At 44.9% G+C, this 15,718-nt stretch overlaps 1 protein-coding gene across 1 annotated transcript in view; it reads left to right on the top strand.

The window, feature by feature from the left end:
• LOC129848522 (armadillo-like helical domain-containing protein 3) overlaps positions 1–15,423 on the top strand; it is a gene marked incomplete at its 5' end in the record, with an annotated part of 52,228 nt that extends 36,805 nt beyond the window's left edge. Inside the window, 4 exon segments of the mRNA XM_055915681.1 lie at positions 9,590–9,672; positions 11,444–11,570; positions 13,398–13,473; positions 14,120–15,423. Coding sequence (XP_055771656.1) covers positions 9,590–9,672; positions 11,444–11,570; positions 13,398–13,473; positions 14,120–14,240 — 407 coding nt within the window.
• Positions 15,424–15,718: the final 295 nt, after the last annotated feature.

Genomic DNA, 15,718 nt, shown 5'->3' with positions numbered 1-15,718 from the left:
AGGCAGAAGGCAGTAGGCAGAAGGCAGTAGGCAGTAGGCAGTAGACAGTAGGCAGTAGGCAGAAGGCAGTAGGCAGAAGGCAGTAGGCAGTAGGCAGAAGGCAGTAGGCAGAAGGCAGTAGGCTGTAGGCACAAGGCAGTAGGCACAAGGCAGTAGGCACAAGGCAGTAGTCTATGTGTGAATGTTGGTTCCATAATGATATTAACTGGAGGGAAACTGTTGTCAAACAGCACCAGACATGAGAACAGTTTCATGTGACAGAGATGACAATACCTGTTATAAATGTAGGAGGAGACATCTGATATACATCAACTAGCAGGGTTGATAATACGACTAGGATTGTGCCTTTAGCTACTGGACAATGAGAGGATGTTGATATAAAAGATTTGCCTCCACGGATATGGTCTGATATTAGACTACTTTGAAGCAAGGTAATACATGCCTCATAATATGCAGTGAAACGTTCAGGTTTCAATCAATGAAGTATGTTTTCAAAATGCCTGCTGCCTCCATCTCATTACAAAGTGGTGTGTGTCGTGGTGATGAAGACTGCCTACATCTCATTACAAAGTGGTGTGTGACGTGGTGATGAAGACTGCCTCCATCTCATTACAAAGTGGTGTGTGACGTGGTGATGAAGACTGCCTGTTCATCTCATTACAAAGTGGTGTGTGATGCGGTGATGAAGGCTTCCTGTTCATCTCATTACAAAGTGGTGTGTGACGCGGTGATGAAGACTGTCTCCATCTCATTACAAAGTGGTGTGTGACGCGGTGAGGAAGGCTGCCTCCATCTCATTACAAAGTGGTGTGTGACGTGGTGATGAAGACTGCCTGTTCATCTCATTACAAAGTGGTGTGTGATGCGGTGATGAAGGCTTCCTGTTCATCTCATTACAAAGTGGTGTGTGACGCGGTGATGAAGACTGCCTCCATCTCATTACAAAGTGGTGTGTGACGCGGTGATGAAGACTGCCTACATCTCATTACAAAGTGGTGTGTGACGTGGTGATGAAGACTGCCTCCATCTCATTACAAAGTGGTGTGTGACGCGGTGATGAAGACTGCCTCCATCTCATTACAAAGTGGTGTGTGACGTGGTGATGAAGACTGCCTCCATCTCATTACAAAGTGGTGTGTGACGCGGTGATGAAGACTGCCTCCATCTCATTACAAAGTGGTGTGTGACGTGGTGATGAAGACTGCCTCCATCTCATTACAAAGTGGTGTGTGACGCGGTGATGAAGACTGCCTCCATCTCATTACAAAGTGGTGTGTGACGTGGTGATGAAGACTGCCTCCATCTCATTACAAAGTGGTGTGTGACACGGTGATGAAGACTGCCTCCATCTCATTACAAAGTGGTGTGTGACACGGTGATGAAGACTGCCTACATCTCATTACAAAGTGGTGTGTGACGTGGTGATGAAGACTGCCTCCATCTCATTACAAAGTGGTGTGTGACGCGGTGATGAAGACTGCCTGTCTCCATCTCATTACAAAGTGGTGTGTGACGTGGTGATGAAGACTGCCCCATCTCATTACAAAGTGGTGTGTGACGTGGTGATGAAGACTGCCTCCATCTCATTACAAAGTGGTCTGTGACGCGGTGATGAAGACTGCCTGTTCATCTCATTACAAAGTGGTGTGTGACGCGGTGATGAAGACTGCCTCCATCTCATTACAAAGTGGTGTGTGACGCGGTGATGAAGACTGCCTACATCTCATTACAAAGTGGTGTGTGACGCGGTGATGAAGACTGTCTCCATCTCATTACAAAGTGGTGTGTGACGCGGTGATGAAGACTGCCTGTTCATCTCATTACAAAGTGGTGTGTGACGCGGTGATGAAGACTGTCTCCATCTCATTACAAAGTGGTGTTTGACGTGGTGATGAAGACTGCCTCCATCTCATTACAAAGTGGTGTGTGACGTGGTGATGAAGACTGCCCCCATCTCATTACAAAGTGGTGTGTGACGCGGTGATGAAGACTGCCTACATCTCATTACAAAGTGGTGTGTGACGCGGTGATGAAGACTGTCTCCATCTCATTACAAAGTGGTGTGTGACGTGGTGATGAAGACTGCCTGTTCATCTCATTACAAAGTGGTGTGTGACGTGGTGATGAAGACTGCCTGTTCATCTCATTACAAAGTGGTGTGTGACGTGGTGATGAAGACTGCCTGTTCATCTCATTACAAAGTGGTGTGTGACACGGTGATGAAGACTGCCTGTTCATCTCATAACAAAGTGGTGTGTGACGTGGTGATGAAGACTGCCTGTTCATCTCATAACAAATTGGTGTGTGACGTGGTGATGAAGACTGCCTGTTCATCTCATTACAAAGTGGTGTGTGACACGGTGATGAAGACTGCCCCATCTCATTACAAAGTGGTGTGTGACACGGTGATGAAGACTGCCCCATCTCATTACAAAGTGGTGTGTGTCGTGGTGATGAAGACTGCCTGTCCATCTCATTACAAAGTGGTGTGTGTCGTGGTGATGAAGACTGCCTGTCCATCTCATTACAAAGTGGTGTGTGACGTGGTGATGAAGACTGCCCCATCTCATTACAAAGTGGTGTGTGTCGTGGTGATGAAGACTGCCTGTCCATCTCATTACAAAGTGGTGTGTGACGTGGTGATGAAGACTGCCTGTTCATCTCATTACAAAGTGGTGTGTGACACGGTGATGAAGACTGCCTCCATCTCATTACAAAGTGGTGTGTGACGCGGTGATGAAGATTGCCTGTCCATCTCATTACAAAGTGGTGTGTGACGTGGTGATGAAGACTGCCTGTCCATCTCATTACAAAGTGGTGTGTGTCGTGGTGATGAAGACTGCCTGTCCATCTCATTACAAAGTGGTGTGTGACGTGGTGATGAAGACTGCCCCATCTCATTACAAAGTGGTGTGTGACGTGGTGATGAAGACTGCCTGTTCATCTCATTACAAAGTGGTGTGTGACGTGGTGATGAAGACTGCCCCATCTCATTACAAAGTGGTGTGTGACGTGGTGATGAAGACTGCCTGTTCATCTCATTACAAAGTGGTGTGTGACACGGTGATGAAGACTGCCTGTCCATCTCATTACAAAGTGGTGTGTGACGCGGTGATGAAGACTGCCTGTTCATCTCATTACAAAGTGGTGTGTGACGCGGTGATGAAGACTGCCCCATCTCATTACAAAGTGGTGTGTGACGTGGTGATGAAGACTGCCCCATCTCATTACAAAGTGGTGTGTGACGTGGTGATGAAGACTGCCTGTTCATCTCATTACAAAGTGGTGTGTGACGTGGTGATGAAGACTGCCTGTTCATCTCATCACAAAGTGGTGTGTGACGTGGTGATGAAGACTGCCTGTCCATCTCATTACAAAGTGGTGTGTGACGTGGTGATGAAGACTGCCTGTCTCCATCTCATTACAAAGTGGTGTGTGACGTGGTGATGAAGACTGCCTGTCCATCTCATTACAAAGTGGTGTGTGACGTGGTGATGAAGACTGCCTGTCCATCTCATTACAAAGTGGTGTGTGACGTGGTGATGAAGACTGCCTGTTCATCTCATTACAAAGTGGTGTGTGACACGGTGATGAAGACTGTCCATCTCATTACAAAGTGGTGTGTGACGTGGTGATGAAGACTGTCCATCTCATTACAAAGTGGTGTGTGACGTGGTGATGAAGACTGCCCCATCTCATTACAAAGTGGTGTGTGACACGGTGATGAAGACTGCCTGTTCATCTCATTACAAAGTGGTGTGTGACGTGGTGATGAAGACTGTCCATCTCATTACAAAGTGGTGTGTGACGTGGTGATGAAGACTGCCCCATCTCATTACAAAGTGGTGTGTGACGTGGTGATGAAGACTGCCCCATCTCATTACAAAGTGGTGTGTGACACGGTGATGAAGACTGCCTGTTCATCTCATTACAAAGTGGTGTGTGACACGGTGATGAAGACTGTCCATCTCATTACAAAGTGGTGTGTGACACGGTGATGAAGACTGCCTGTTCATCTCATTACAAAGTGGTGTGTGACACGGTGATGAAGACTGCCTCCATCTCATTACAAAGTGGTGTGTGACGTGGTGATGAAGACTGCCTGTCTCCATCTCATTACAAAGTGGTGTGTGACGTGGTGATGAAGACTGCCTCCATCTCATTACAAAGTGGTGTGTGACGTGGTGATGAAGACTGCCTGTCTCCATCTCATTACAAAGTGGTGTGTGACGTGGTGATGAAGACTGCCTGTCCATCTCATTACAAAGTGGTGTGTGACGTGGTGATGAAGACTGCCTGTTCATCTCATTACAAAGTGGTGTGTGACGTGGTGATGAAGACTGCCTGTCCATCTCATTACAAAGTGGTGTGTGTCGTGGTGATGAAGACTGCCTGTCCATCTCATTACAAAGTGGTGTGTGACGTGGTGATGAAGACTGCCTGTCTCCATCTCATTACAAAGTGGTGTGTGACGTGGTGATGAAGACTGCCTCCATCTCATTACAAAGTGGTGTGTGACGTGGTGATGAAGACTGCCTGTTCATCTCATTACAAAGTGGTGTGTGACGTGGTGATGAAGACTGCCTGTCCATCTCATTACAAAGTGGTGTGTGACGTGGTGATGAAGACTGCCTGTTCATCTCATTACAAAGTGGTGTGTGACGTGGTGATGAAGACTGCCTGTCCATCTCATTACAAAGTGGTGTGTGACGTGGTGATGAAGACTGCCTGTTCATCTCATTACAAAGTGGTGTGTGACGCGGTGATGAAGACTGCCTTGCGTTGCCTGTTTAAGGAGCTGTAGCAACAGCTCTCACTCTGACAGACACATTTTACTCTCTAAGACTCTGTATCTGTGTGCCGTACACGTGTGTGATAAATATAATGCATTACGCATATACTGTACACACGTGCCAATTTAATTCCACTAAATTATGCAAATTAACCTGTAGACCAATAAGAATGGCCGGTCAAATGTATTTCCATCAATGACCAGGCTAAAGATAATTATTTATCAATGACCAGGCTAAAAATAATTATTTATCAATGACCAGGCTAAAAATAATTATTTATCAATGACCAGGCTAAAAATAATTATTTATCAATGACCAGGCTAAAAATAATTATTTATCAATGACCAGGCTAAAAATAATTATTTATCAATGACCAGGCTAAAAATAATTATTTATCAATGACCAGGCTGAAAATAATTATTTATCAATGACCAGGCTAAAAATAATTATTTATCAATGACCAGGCTGAAAATAATTATTTATCAATGACCAGGCTAAAATTATTATTTATCAATGACCAGGCTAAAAATAATTATTTATCAATGACCAGGCTAAAAATAATTATTTATCAATGACCAGGCTAAAAATAATTATTTATCAACGACCAGGCTAAAAATAATTATTTATCAATGACCAGGCTAAAAATAATTATTCATCAATGACCAGGCTAAAAATAATTATTCATCAATGGGATGTCTTCTTCTCCCGGACAGTTGGCCAGCAGCAATTTAATTTATCATAAAAAATATCAGTCAAAAGCCGTCTATTACCGACTAACGGGAAACCCTGACACACACACACACACACATTCAGAACACACACACACTTAGAACACACACACACACACACACACACACACACACACACACACACACACACACACACACACACACACACACACACACACACACACACACACACACACTTAAACACACACACACACACACACACACTTAAACACATTCAGAACATATACTCACACACACTTAGCAATTGATTGTCAGTGATGAGCAGAGAACAACACATGAATAATGTAAACCTTTTATCTCACGTTGTCTCTGTTGCTGTGATCAAACCAGTGTATGAAACATGAAACGAAACCGTTTGGGCCCTGCAGAGGTGTGTGTGTGTGTGTGTGTGTGTGTGTATGGTTTTACATGAAACGAAACAGTTTGGGCCCTGCAGAGGTGTGTGTGTGTGTGTGTGGTGTGTGTGTGTGTGTGTGGTGTGTGTGTGTGTGAGACCGTGGGTGTTTCGTCTAGGTGTATGTTTTGAGAATGCACGTGTTTGTGTCCCCCAACACTGTCCCATCTCTAATCTTCCTCTGTCTCTGTGTGAATGGCTCCCGCGCCATGAATTATGCCTGTGTGTGTGTGTGAATGTCTCTCTCCATGAATTATGCCTGTGTGTGTGTGTGAATGTCTCTCTCCATGAATTATGCCTGCAGCTGGCGTGTGTGTGTGTGTGTGTGTGTGTGTGTGTGTGTGTGTGTGTGTGTGTGTGTGTGTGTGTGTGTGAATGTCTCTCTCCATGAATTATGCCTGCAGCTGGCTCGTGTGTGTGTGAATGTCTCCATGAATTATGCCTTAATAAAAGCACTGCTTTATAAATGTATTCAGCTCTGCAGCTTCCTGCACTGACAATGTATTTTCTGCTCAGACCCTCATCACACTAACAGTGTATTTTCTGCTCAGACCCTCAGCACAGTAACAGAGTATTTTCTGCTCAGACCCTCAGCACAGTAACAGTATATTATCTGCTCAGACCCTCAGCACACTAACATAGTATTATCTGCTCAGACCCTCAGCATACTAACAGTATATTATCTGCTCAGACCCTCAGCACACTAACAGTGTATTTTCTGCTCAGACCCTCAGCACAGTAACAGTATATTATCTGCTCAGACCCTCAGCACACTAACATTGTATTTTCTGCTCAGACCCTCAGCACACTAACAGTATATTTTCTGCTCAGACCCTAAGCACAGTAACAGTATATTTTCTGCTCAGACCCTCATCACACTAACAGTATATTTTCTGCTCAGACCCTCAGCACAGTAACAGTATATTATCTGCTCAGACCCTCAGCACACTAACAGTGTATTTTCTGCTCAGACCCTCAGCACACTAACAGTGTATTTTCTGCTCAGACCCTCAGCACAGTAACAGTATATTTTCTGTTCAGACCCTCAGCACACTAACAGTATATTTTCTGCTCAGACCCTCAGCATACTAACAGTATATTTTCTGCTCAGACCCTCAGCACAGTAACAGTGTATTTTCTGCTCAGACCCTCAGCACAGTAACAGTATATTTTCTGTTCAGACTCTCATCACACTAACAGTGTATTTTCTGCTCAGACCCTCAGCACAATAACAGTATATTTTCTGCTCAGACCCTCAGCACAGTAACAGTATATTTTCTGCTCAGACCCTCAGCACACTAACAGTATATTTTCTGCTCAGACCCTCAGCATACTAACAGTATATTTTCTGCTCAGACCCTCAGCACAGTAACAGTGTATTTTCTGCTCAGACCCTCAGCACAGTAACAGTATATTTTCTGTTCAGACCCTCAGCACACTAACAGTATATTTTCTGCTCAGACCCTCAGCATACTAACAGTATATTTTCTGCTCAGACCCTCAGCACAGTAACAGTATATTTTCTGTTCAGACCCTCAGCACACTAACAGTATATTTTCTGCTCAGACCCTCAGCACAATAACAGTATATTTTCTGCTCAGACCCTCAGCACAGTAACAGTGTATTTTCTGCTCAGACCCTCAGCACAGTAACAGAGTATTTTCTGCTCAGACCCTCAGCACAGTAACAGTATATTATCTGCTCAGACCCTCAGCACACTAACATAGTATTATCTGCTCAGACCCTCAGCATACTAACAGTATATTATCTGCTCAGACCCTCAGCACACTAACAGTATATTTTCTGCTCAGACCCTCAGCACAGTAACAGTATAGTATCTGCTCAGACCCTCAGCACACTAACATTGTATTTTCTGCTCAGACCCTCAGCACACTAACAGTATATTTTCTGCTCAGACCCTAAGCACAGTAACAGTATATTTTCTGCTCAGACCCTCATCACACTAACAGTATATTTTCTGCTCAGACCCTCAGCACAGTAATAGTATATTTTCTGCTCAGACCCTCAGCACACTAACAGTGTATTTTCTGCTCAGACCCTCAGCACACTAACAGTGTATTTTCTGCTCAGACCCTCAGCACAGTAACAGTATATTTTCTGTTCAGACCCTCAGCACACTAACAGTATATTTTCTGCTCAGACCCTCAGCATACTAACAGTATATTTTCTGCTCAGACCCTCAGCACAGTAACAGTGTATTTTCTGCTCAGACACTCAGCACAGTAACAGTATATTTTCTGTTCAGACTCTCATCACACTAACAGTGTATTTTCTGCTCAGACCCTCAGCACAGTAACAGTATATTTTCTGCTCAGACCCTCAGCACAGTAACAGTGTATTTTCTGCTCAGACCCTCAGCACACTAACAGTATATTTTCTGCTCAGACCCTCAGCATACTAACAGTATATTTTCTGCTCAGACCCTCAGCACAGTAACAGTGTATTTTCTGCTCAGACCCTCAGCACACTAACAGTGTATTTTCTGCTCAGACCCTCAGCACAGTAACAGTGTATTTTCTGCTCAGACCCTCAGCAGAGTAACAGTGAGGGTGCTACTCTCTCTTCCATTCCACCTCCTCTGTCTTTCCATTGTCTCACATACTGATGAGTCCAGCAGAGGGTCTGAACAGTTACAATGTCTGTTTGTCCTTCCATTCAGAGACAAGCTGTGGTTGTGTTGTATTATAATAATATTGTGTGTTTCTCCTATCTGTCTGTGGTTGTGTTGTATTATAATAATAATGTGTGTTTCTCCTATCTGTCTGTGGTTGTGTTGTATTATAATAATATTGTGTGTTTCTCCTATCTGTCTGTGGTTGTGTTGTATTATAATAATATTGTGTGTTTCTCCTATCTGTCTGTGGTTGTGTTGTATTATAATAATAATGTGTGTTTCTCCTATCTGTCTGTGGTTGTGTTGTATTATAATAATATTGTGTGTTTCTCCTATCTGTCTGTGGTTGTGTTGTATTATAATAATATTGTGTGTTTCTCCTATCTGTCTGTGGTTCTGTTGTATTATAATAATATTGTGTGTTTCTCCTATCTGTCTGTGGTTGTGTTGTATTATAATAATAATGTGGGTTTCTCCTATCTGTCTGTGGTTGTGTTGTATTATAATAATAATGTGTGTTTCTCCTATCTGTCTGTGGTTGTGTTGTATTATAATAATATTGTGTGTTTCTCCTATCTGTCTGTGGTTGTGTTGTATTATAATAATATTGTGTGTTTCTCCTATCTGTCTGTGGTTGTGTTGTATTTTAATAATATTGTGTGTTTCTCCTATCTGTCTGTGGTTGTATTATAATAATATTGTGTGTTTCTCCTATCTGTCTGTGGTTGTATTATAATAATGTTGTGTGTTTCTCCTATCTGTCTGTGGTTCTGTTGTATTATAATAATATTGTGTGTTTCTCCTATCTGTCTGTGGTTGTGTTGTATTATAATACTATTGTGTGTTTCTACTATCTGTCTGTGGTTCTGTTGTATTATAATACTATTGTGTGTTTCTACTATCTGTCTGTGGTTCTGTTGTATTATAATAATATTGTGTGTTTCTCCTATCTGTCGGGTTGTGTTGTATTGAAGTGTATTAATAATGTGTGTTTCTTTGCGTTCTCTTTTTCCACCAGCTCTGATCAACCTGTTGAAATTCCTGCTGTCCAATGAGACCGTTCTGTTGGCCAAACACAACATCTTTCACCTGGCTCTACTGGTGAGAACACACATACATCCACTAATATCTATCCCTAGACCCTAACCCCTAGACCCCTAACCCCTAGCTCCTAACCCCTAGCTCCTAACCCCTAGCTCCTAACCCCTAGACCCTTAACCCCTAGCTCCTAACCCCTAGCTCCTAACCTCAAAACATTTTTGACAGTTTTTGACAAACAAATTGGTCCAAATATATGTGTGGCCCTCTGTTGAATTTCAAAAATGCAGATGTGGCCCTCGGGCTAAAAACTTCCTGCCCTAGCCTCTAACACTAGACTGTTCTGTTAGCCTCTAGCCTCTAACACTAGACTGTTCTGTTGGCCCCTGGTCCCTAACACTAGACTGTTCTGTTGGCCCCTGGTCCCTAACACTAGACTGTTCTGTTGGCCTCTAGCCTCTAACACTAGACTGTTCTGTTGGCCCCTGGTCCCTAACACTAGACTGTTCTGTTGGCCTCTAGCCTCTAACACTAGACTGTTCTGTTGGCCCCTGGTCCCTAACACTAGACTGTTCTGTTAGCCTCTAGCCTCTAACACTAGACTGTTCTGTTGGCCTCTAGCCTCTAACACTAGACTGTTCTGTTGGCCCCTGGTCCCTAACACTAGACTGTTCTGTTAGCCTCTAGCCTCTAACACTAGACTGTTCTGTTGGCCCTTAGCCTCTAACACTAGACTGTTCTGTTGGCCCCTAGCCTCTAACACTAGACTGTTCCGTTGGCCCCTAGCCTCTAACGCTAGACTGTTCTGTTAGCCTCTAGCCTCTAACACTAGACTGTTCTGTTGGCCCCTAGCCTCTAACACTAGACTGTTCTGTTGGCCCCTGGTCCCTAACACTAGACTGTTCTGTTGGCCCCTAGCCTCTAACACTAGACTGTTCTGTTGGCCCCTGGTCCCTAACACTAGACTGTTCTGTTGGCCTCTAGCCTCTAACACTAGACTGTTCTGTTGGCCCTTAGCCTCTAACACTAGACTGTTCTGTTGGCCCGTAGCCTCTAACACTAGACTGTTCTGTTGGCCTCTAGCCTCTAACACTAGACTGTTCTGTTGGCCCCTAGCCTCTAACACTAGACTGTTCTGTTGGCCCCTAGCCTCTAACGCTAGACTGTTCTGTTAGCCTCTAGCCTCTAACACTAGACTGTTCTGTTGGCCCCTAGCCTCTAACACTAGACTGTTCTGTTGGCCCCTGGTCCCTAACACTAGACTGTTCTGTTGGCCCCTAGCCTCTAACACTAGACTGTTCTGTTGGCCCCTGGTCCCTAACACTAGACTGTTCTGTTGGCCTCTAGCCTCTAACACTAGACTGTTCTCGACTGTTCTGTTGGCCCCTCATTACAAAGTGGTGTGTGTCGCACTTCCATGAACTGTCTCTATGCCCCAGTCTAGTTGTTGTGTACTTTCCTCTCTCATGCGGTCTGTGTGTATCTAACCAAACAAAGTGTATCCATCTCAGTCTGTGCTGGGGGAAAACAGTGGATTATGGTCGTTGTAGTTAATTACCACGTTCTTGCGCTGAACTAGGCTGAATATTTGCTTAATGAAAACTACAACGCCCTTTAGCCCAGTGTCCCACATAGTTCTTGACATTCTTTCTCTCATGAATGATTTGATTTCTTTCTAGACAAACACGTGTTAACTAAATAGAATTCAAGTAATTGAACCCCCCCCCTCTCCTCTCCTCTCCTCTCCTCTCCTCTCCTCTCCTCTCCTCTCCTCTCCTCTCCTCTCCTCTCCTCTCCTCTCCTCTCCTCTCCTCTCCTCTCCCTCTCTCCCCAGGTGGTGAATCTGTTCAACATGTTTATAACATATGGAGATACGTTCCTGCCCACCTCCAACAGTTATGATGAACTTTACTATGAGATCGTCAGGATGCACCAGATCTTTGACAACCTCTACTGCATGGGTCAGTCTGTCTGTCTGTCTGTAACCTCTACTGCATGGGTCAGTCTGTCTGTCTGTCTGTCTGTAACCTCTACTGCATGGGTCAGTCTGTCTGTCTGTAACCTCTACTGCATGGCTCAGTCTGTCAGTCTGTAACCTCTACTGCATGGGTCAGTCTGTCTGTCTGTCTGTAACCTCTACTGCATGGGTCAGTCTGTAACCTCTACTGCATGGGTCAGTCTGTCTGTCTGTAACCTCTACTGCATGGGTCAGTCTGTCTGTCTGTAACCTCTACTGCATGGGTCAGTCTGTCTGTCTGTAACCTCTACTGCATGGGTCAGTCTGTCTGTCTGTCTGTCTGTAACCTCTACTACATGGGTCAGTCTGTCAGTCTGTAACCTCTACTGCATGGGTCAGTCTGTAACCACTACTGCATGGGTCAGTCTGTCAGTCTGTAACCTCTACTGCATGGGTCAGTCTGTCTGTCTGTCAGTCTGTAACCTCTACTGCATGGGTCAGTCTGTCTGTCTATAACCTCTGCTGCATGGGTCAGTCTGTCTGTCTGTCAATCTGTAACCTCTACTGCATGGGTCAGTCTGTCTGTCTGTCAGTCTGTAATCTCTACTGCATGTGTCAGTCTGTAACCTCTACTGCATGGGTCAGTCTGTAACCTTTATTGCATGGGTCAGTCTGTAACCTCTACTGCATGGGTCAGTCTGTAACCTCTATTGCATGGGTCAGTCTGTCTGTCTGTCAGTCTGTCTGTCTGTAACCTCTACTGCATGGGTCAGTCTGTAACCTCTACTGCATGGGTCAGTCTGTCTGTCTGTCAGTCTGTCTGTCTGTAACCTCTACTGCATGGGTCAGTCTGTAACCTCTACCACATGGGTCAGTCTGTCTGTCTGTAACCTCTACTATATGAGTCAGTATGTCTGTCAGTCTGTAACCTCTACTACATGGGCCATTCTTTCTGTCAGTCTGTAACCTCTACTACATGGGTCAGTCTGTAACCTCTACTACATGGGTCAGTCTGTCTGTCAGTCTGTAACCTCTACTACATGGGCCAGTCTGTCTGTCAGTCTGTAACCTCTACTACATGGGTCAGTCTGTAACCTCTACTACATGGGTCAGTCTGTAACCTCTACTACATGGGCCAGTCTGTCTGTCAGTCTGTAACCTCTACTACATGGGCCAGTCTGTCTGTCAGTCTGTAACCTCTACTACATGGGCCAGTCTGTCTGTCAGTCTGTAACCTCTACTACATGGGTCAGTCTGTAACCTCTACTACATGGGTCAGTCTGTAACCTCTACTACATGGGTCAGTCTGTCTGTCAGTCTGTAACCTCTACTACATGGGCCAGTCTGTCTGTCAGTCTGTAACCTCTACTACATGGGCCAGTCTGTCTGTCAGTCTGTAACCTCTACTACATGGGTCAGTCTGTAACCTCTACTACATGGGTCAGTCTGTAACCTCTACTACATGGGCCAGTCTGTAACCTCTACTACATGGGTCAGTCTGTAACCTCTACTACATGGGCCAGTCTGTCTGTCAGTCTGTAACCTCTACTACATGGGCCAGTCTGTAACCTCTACTACATGGGCCAGTCTGTCTGTCAGTCTGTAACCTCTACTACATGGGCCAGTCTGTCTGTCAGTCTGTAACCTCTACTACATGGGTCAGTCTGTAACCTCTACTACATGGGCCAGTCTGTCTGTCAGTCTGTAACCTCTACTACATGGGCCAGTCTGTCTGTCAGTCTGTAACCTCTACTACATGGGTCAGTCTGTCTGAAATGACTGTGTGTTTGTTTCTAAGTGAATCCTGATGACTGAATTGTTTTCCTCACAGTACTGAGAGTGTCCACCAACACAGGCCAGTGGAAGGAGCCAGCCAGTAAAGTCACACACTCACTGGTCAACGTCAGGTAAGGGCACACACCTAGTGTGTATTGGTAGTGTTTGTACCAGTTAGTGAATAGTGTTGGGGAATACTTTACCTTGCAGAAATATCTATTACACAGACTGTGTCATCTCTTTTGGCTTTTGCCATTTCCTGGTTTACACTTTCAGCTTTTCTTCTTCAATCTTTCAGTTAGAGGAGCTGGTTGGAAATGGGTTTTGACTAGGCTTCATTTGTTTAGAGCTTTCTCATAACGTGTGTGTGTGTTAGTTTGGTCTCTCTCTCTCTCTCTCTCTATCCATCTCTCTCTCTATCCATCTCTCTCTCTATCCATCTCTCTCTCTCTCTCTCTCTCTTTCTCCTTCTTCTTCTTCTTCTTCTTCTTCTTCTTCTTCTTCTTCTTCTTCTTCTTCTTCTTCTTCTTCTTCTTCTTCTTCTTCTTCTTCTTCTTCTTCTTCTTCTTCCTCCCCCTCCCCTAGTTCAGAATACCTAATATATGCTGCAGTGTTTGTCCCCTCCAGTTTCTTCATGTTTAAATATATTGGAAGATAAAACAGAATTCCATCACAGCAATGGAGCTCCTCTATAAAAGTCTGTGATTTACGTATTTCTACCTTCTCTCTCAATGCTTCCACTAATTCTGTGTTTCTGTGTGTGGGGTTTGTTTTCAGGGCCATTATCAACCATTTCAACCCCAAGATTGAGTCTTACGCTGCAGTGAACCACATCTCCCAGCTGTCTGAGGACCAGGTAAACACGCCCCTTATGATGTCACAGGACACTCTATTATGAGTGTGACATCAACTTACCTGGTAAAATAAGGGATAAATAAAGCAATGATGTCGCAACATGCCTACTTGGGATGTCATAATGGCCCAGTGAAAGCTTTTGCATTCTTTTTGACATCACAATGGCCATCTGATGACGTCACAATGACAACAGTGTTTAAATTCAGACTGTGGCTCTTTATGACGTCACAATGGAACACATCCCTTGAAACAGTGTTATTCGCATTGCACCAGGAGATGGGCTTTTAACCACACTCCATCAGGCAGCATTTAATGAGAGGAGAGAAAACTGAAGGGCCAGGAAAGGGAGGAGAGGAAAGAAAGGGAGAAGGTTTTGGCGTATATATGCTTTATTTACCAGCTGATAAGCACAGTGATGGATTCTGTCATTACACAGAGAGAGAGAGAGAGAGAGAGATGGGGAGAAAGATTCTGTCATTACACGCAGAGAGAGAGAGCGAGAGAGATGGGGAGAAAGATTCTGTCATTACACACCCCAGTTACCTCTCAGCTGATATCTCCCAAATGTATTCCCAACAAGAAGAGAATACGTTTAAGTCAAATGACGTCAATGTACACTTTGACCTTTAGATGAGATTTGAATTTCCTCATTAGAAGTGACTGTAATGTAAAGTTGCAGGTGTGTTGAGTCCCAAATGGCAGAAGTAGTGCAGTACATAGGAAATAGGGAGCCATGTAGGACTCCAGCCATAGGTTCCTTCTTCATTAGAAGTGTGTGTAAAGTGTTCTCTCCAGACTGCCAGGTCAGGTTGTGTAGGTGTGGTGCTGCTGCAGCGTGTCGTGGGACTGACCCGTACACAGCCTTCTGACTGAGGGAAAGGGGCCGTGAGTTGGCTTGCGAGGGGACGGTTTGTTGGCGCAGGAGAGTACAGGTGTGTTCATTAGCCTTTGCTAGCCTGTCTGATTGAGCCAGGTGGTGCTGCAGTAGAGACAGCCTACAGATGGTAACCTCTCGACCTCTCTACCTCACTCACTCACTCACTCACTCACTCACTCACTCACTCTCTCACTCACTCTCTGTCACACCACCTCCCCTCTTTCCCTCTCCTTATGACTCCTCTTCCTTCCTCCCTTTCCTCCTCGCTCGCTTCTCGCTCTCTTCTCTCTCTCCTCTTCTTCCTCTCGCTTCCCTCTCCTCTTCTTCCTCTCTCTTTTCCCTCTTCTCCTCTTTCTTTCTTCTCTTTCCTCCTCTCTCTCTCTCTCTCTTCTCTCTCTCTCTCTCTCTCTCTCTCTCTCTCTCGCTCTTCTCTCTCTCTCTCTTCCTCTCTCTCCTCTCTCTCTCTCTCTTCTCCCTCTCCTCTCTCTCTTCTCCCTCTCTTCCTCTCTCTCCTCCCTCCTCCTCTCTCTTCTCCCTCTCTTCATCTCTCTCTCTTCCTCTCTCTCCTCCCTCTCCTCCTCTCTCTCTCTGTCTCTTCCTCTCTTCTCTCTCTCTCTCTCTTCTCCCTCCCTCTCACTCTCTCT

This window comes from Salvelinus fontinalis, unplaced genomic scaffold (genome assembly GCF_029448725.1).
Source record: "Salvelinus fontinalis isolate EN_2023a unplaced genomic scaffold, ASM2944872v1 scaffold_1037, whole genome shotgun sequence".
Taxonomy (NCBI): Eukaryota; Metazoa; Chordata; class Actinopteri; order Salmoniformes; family Salmonidae; genus Salvelinus; species Salvelinus fontinalis.
This window is presented reverse-complemented; position numbering and strand designations above follow the sequence as displayed.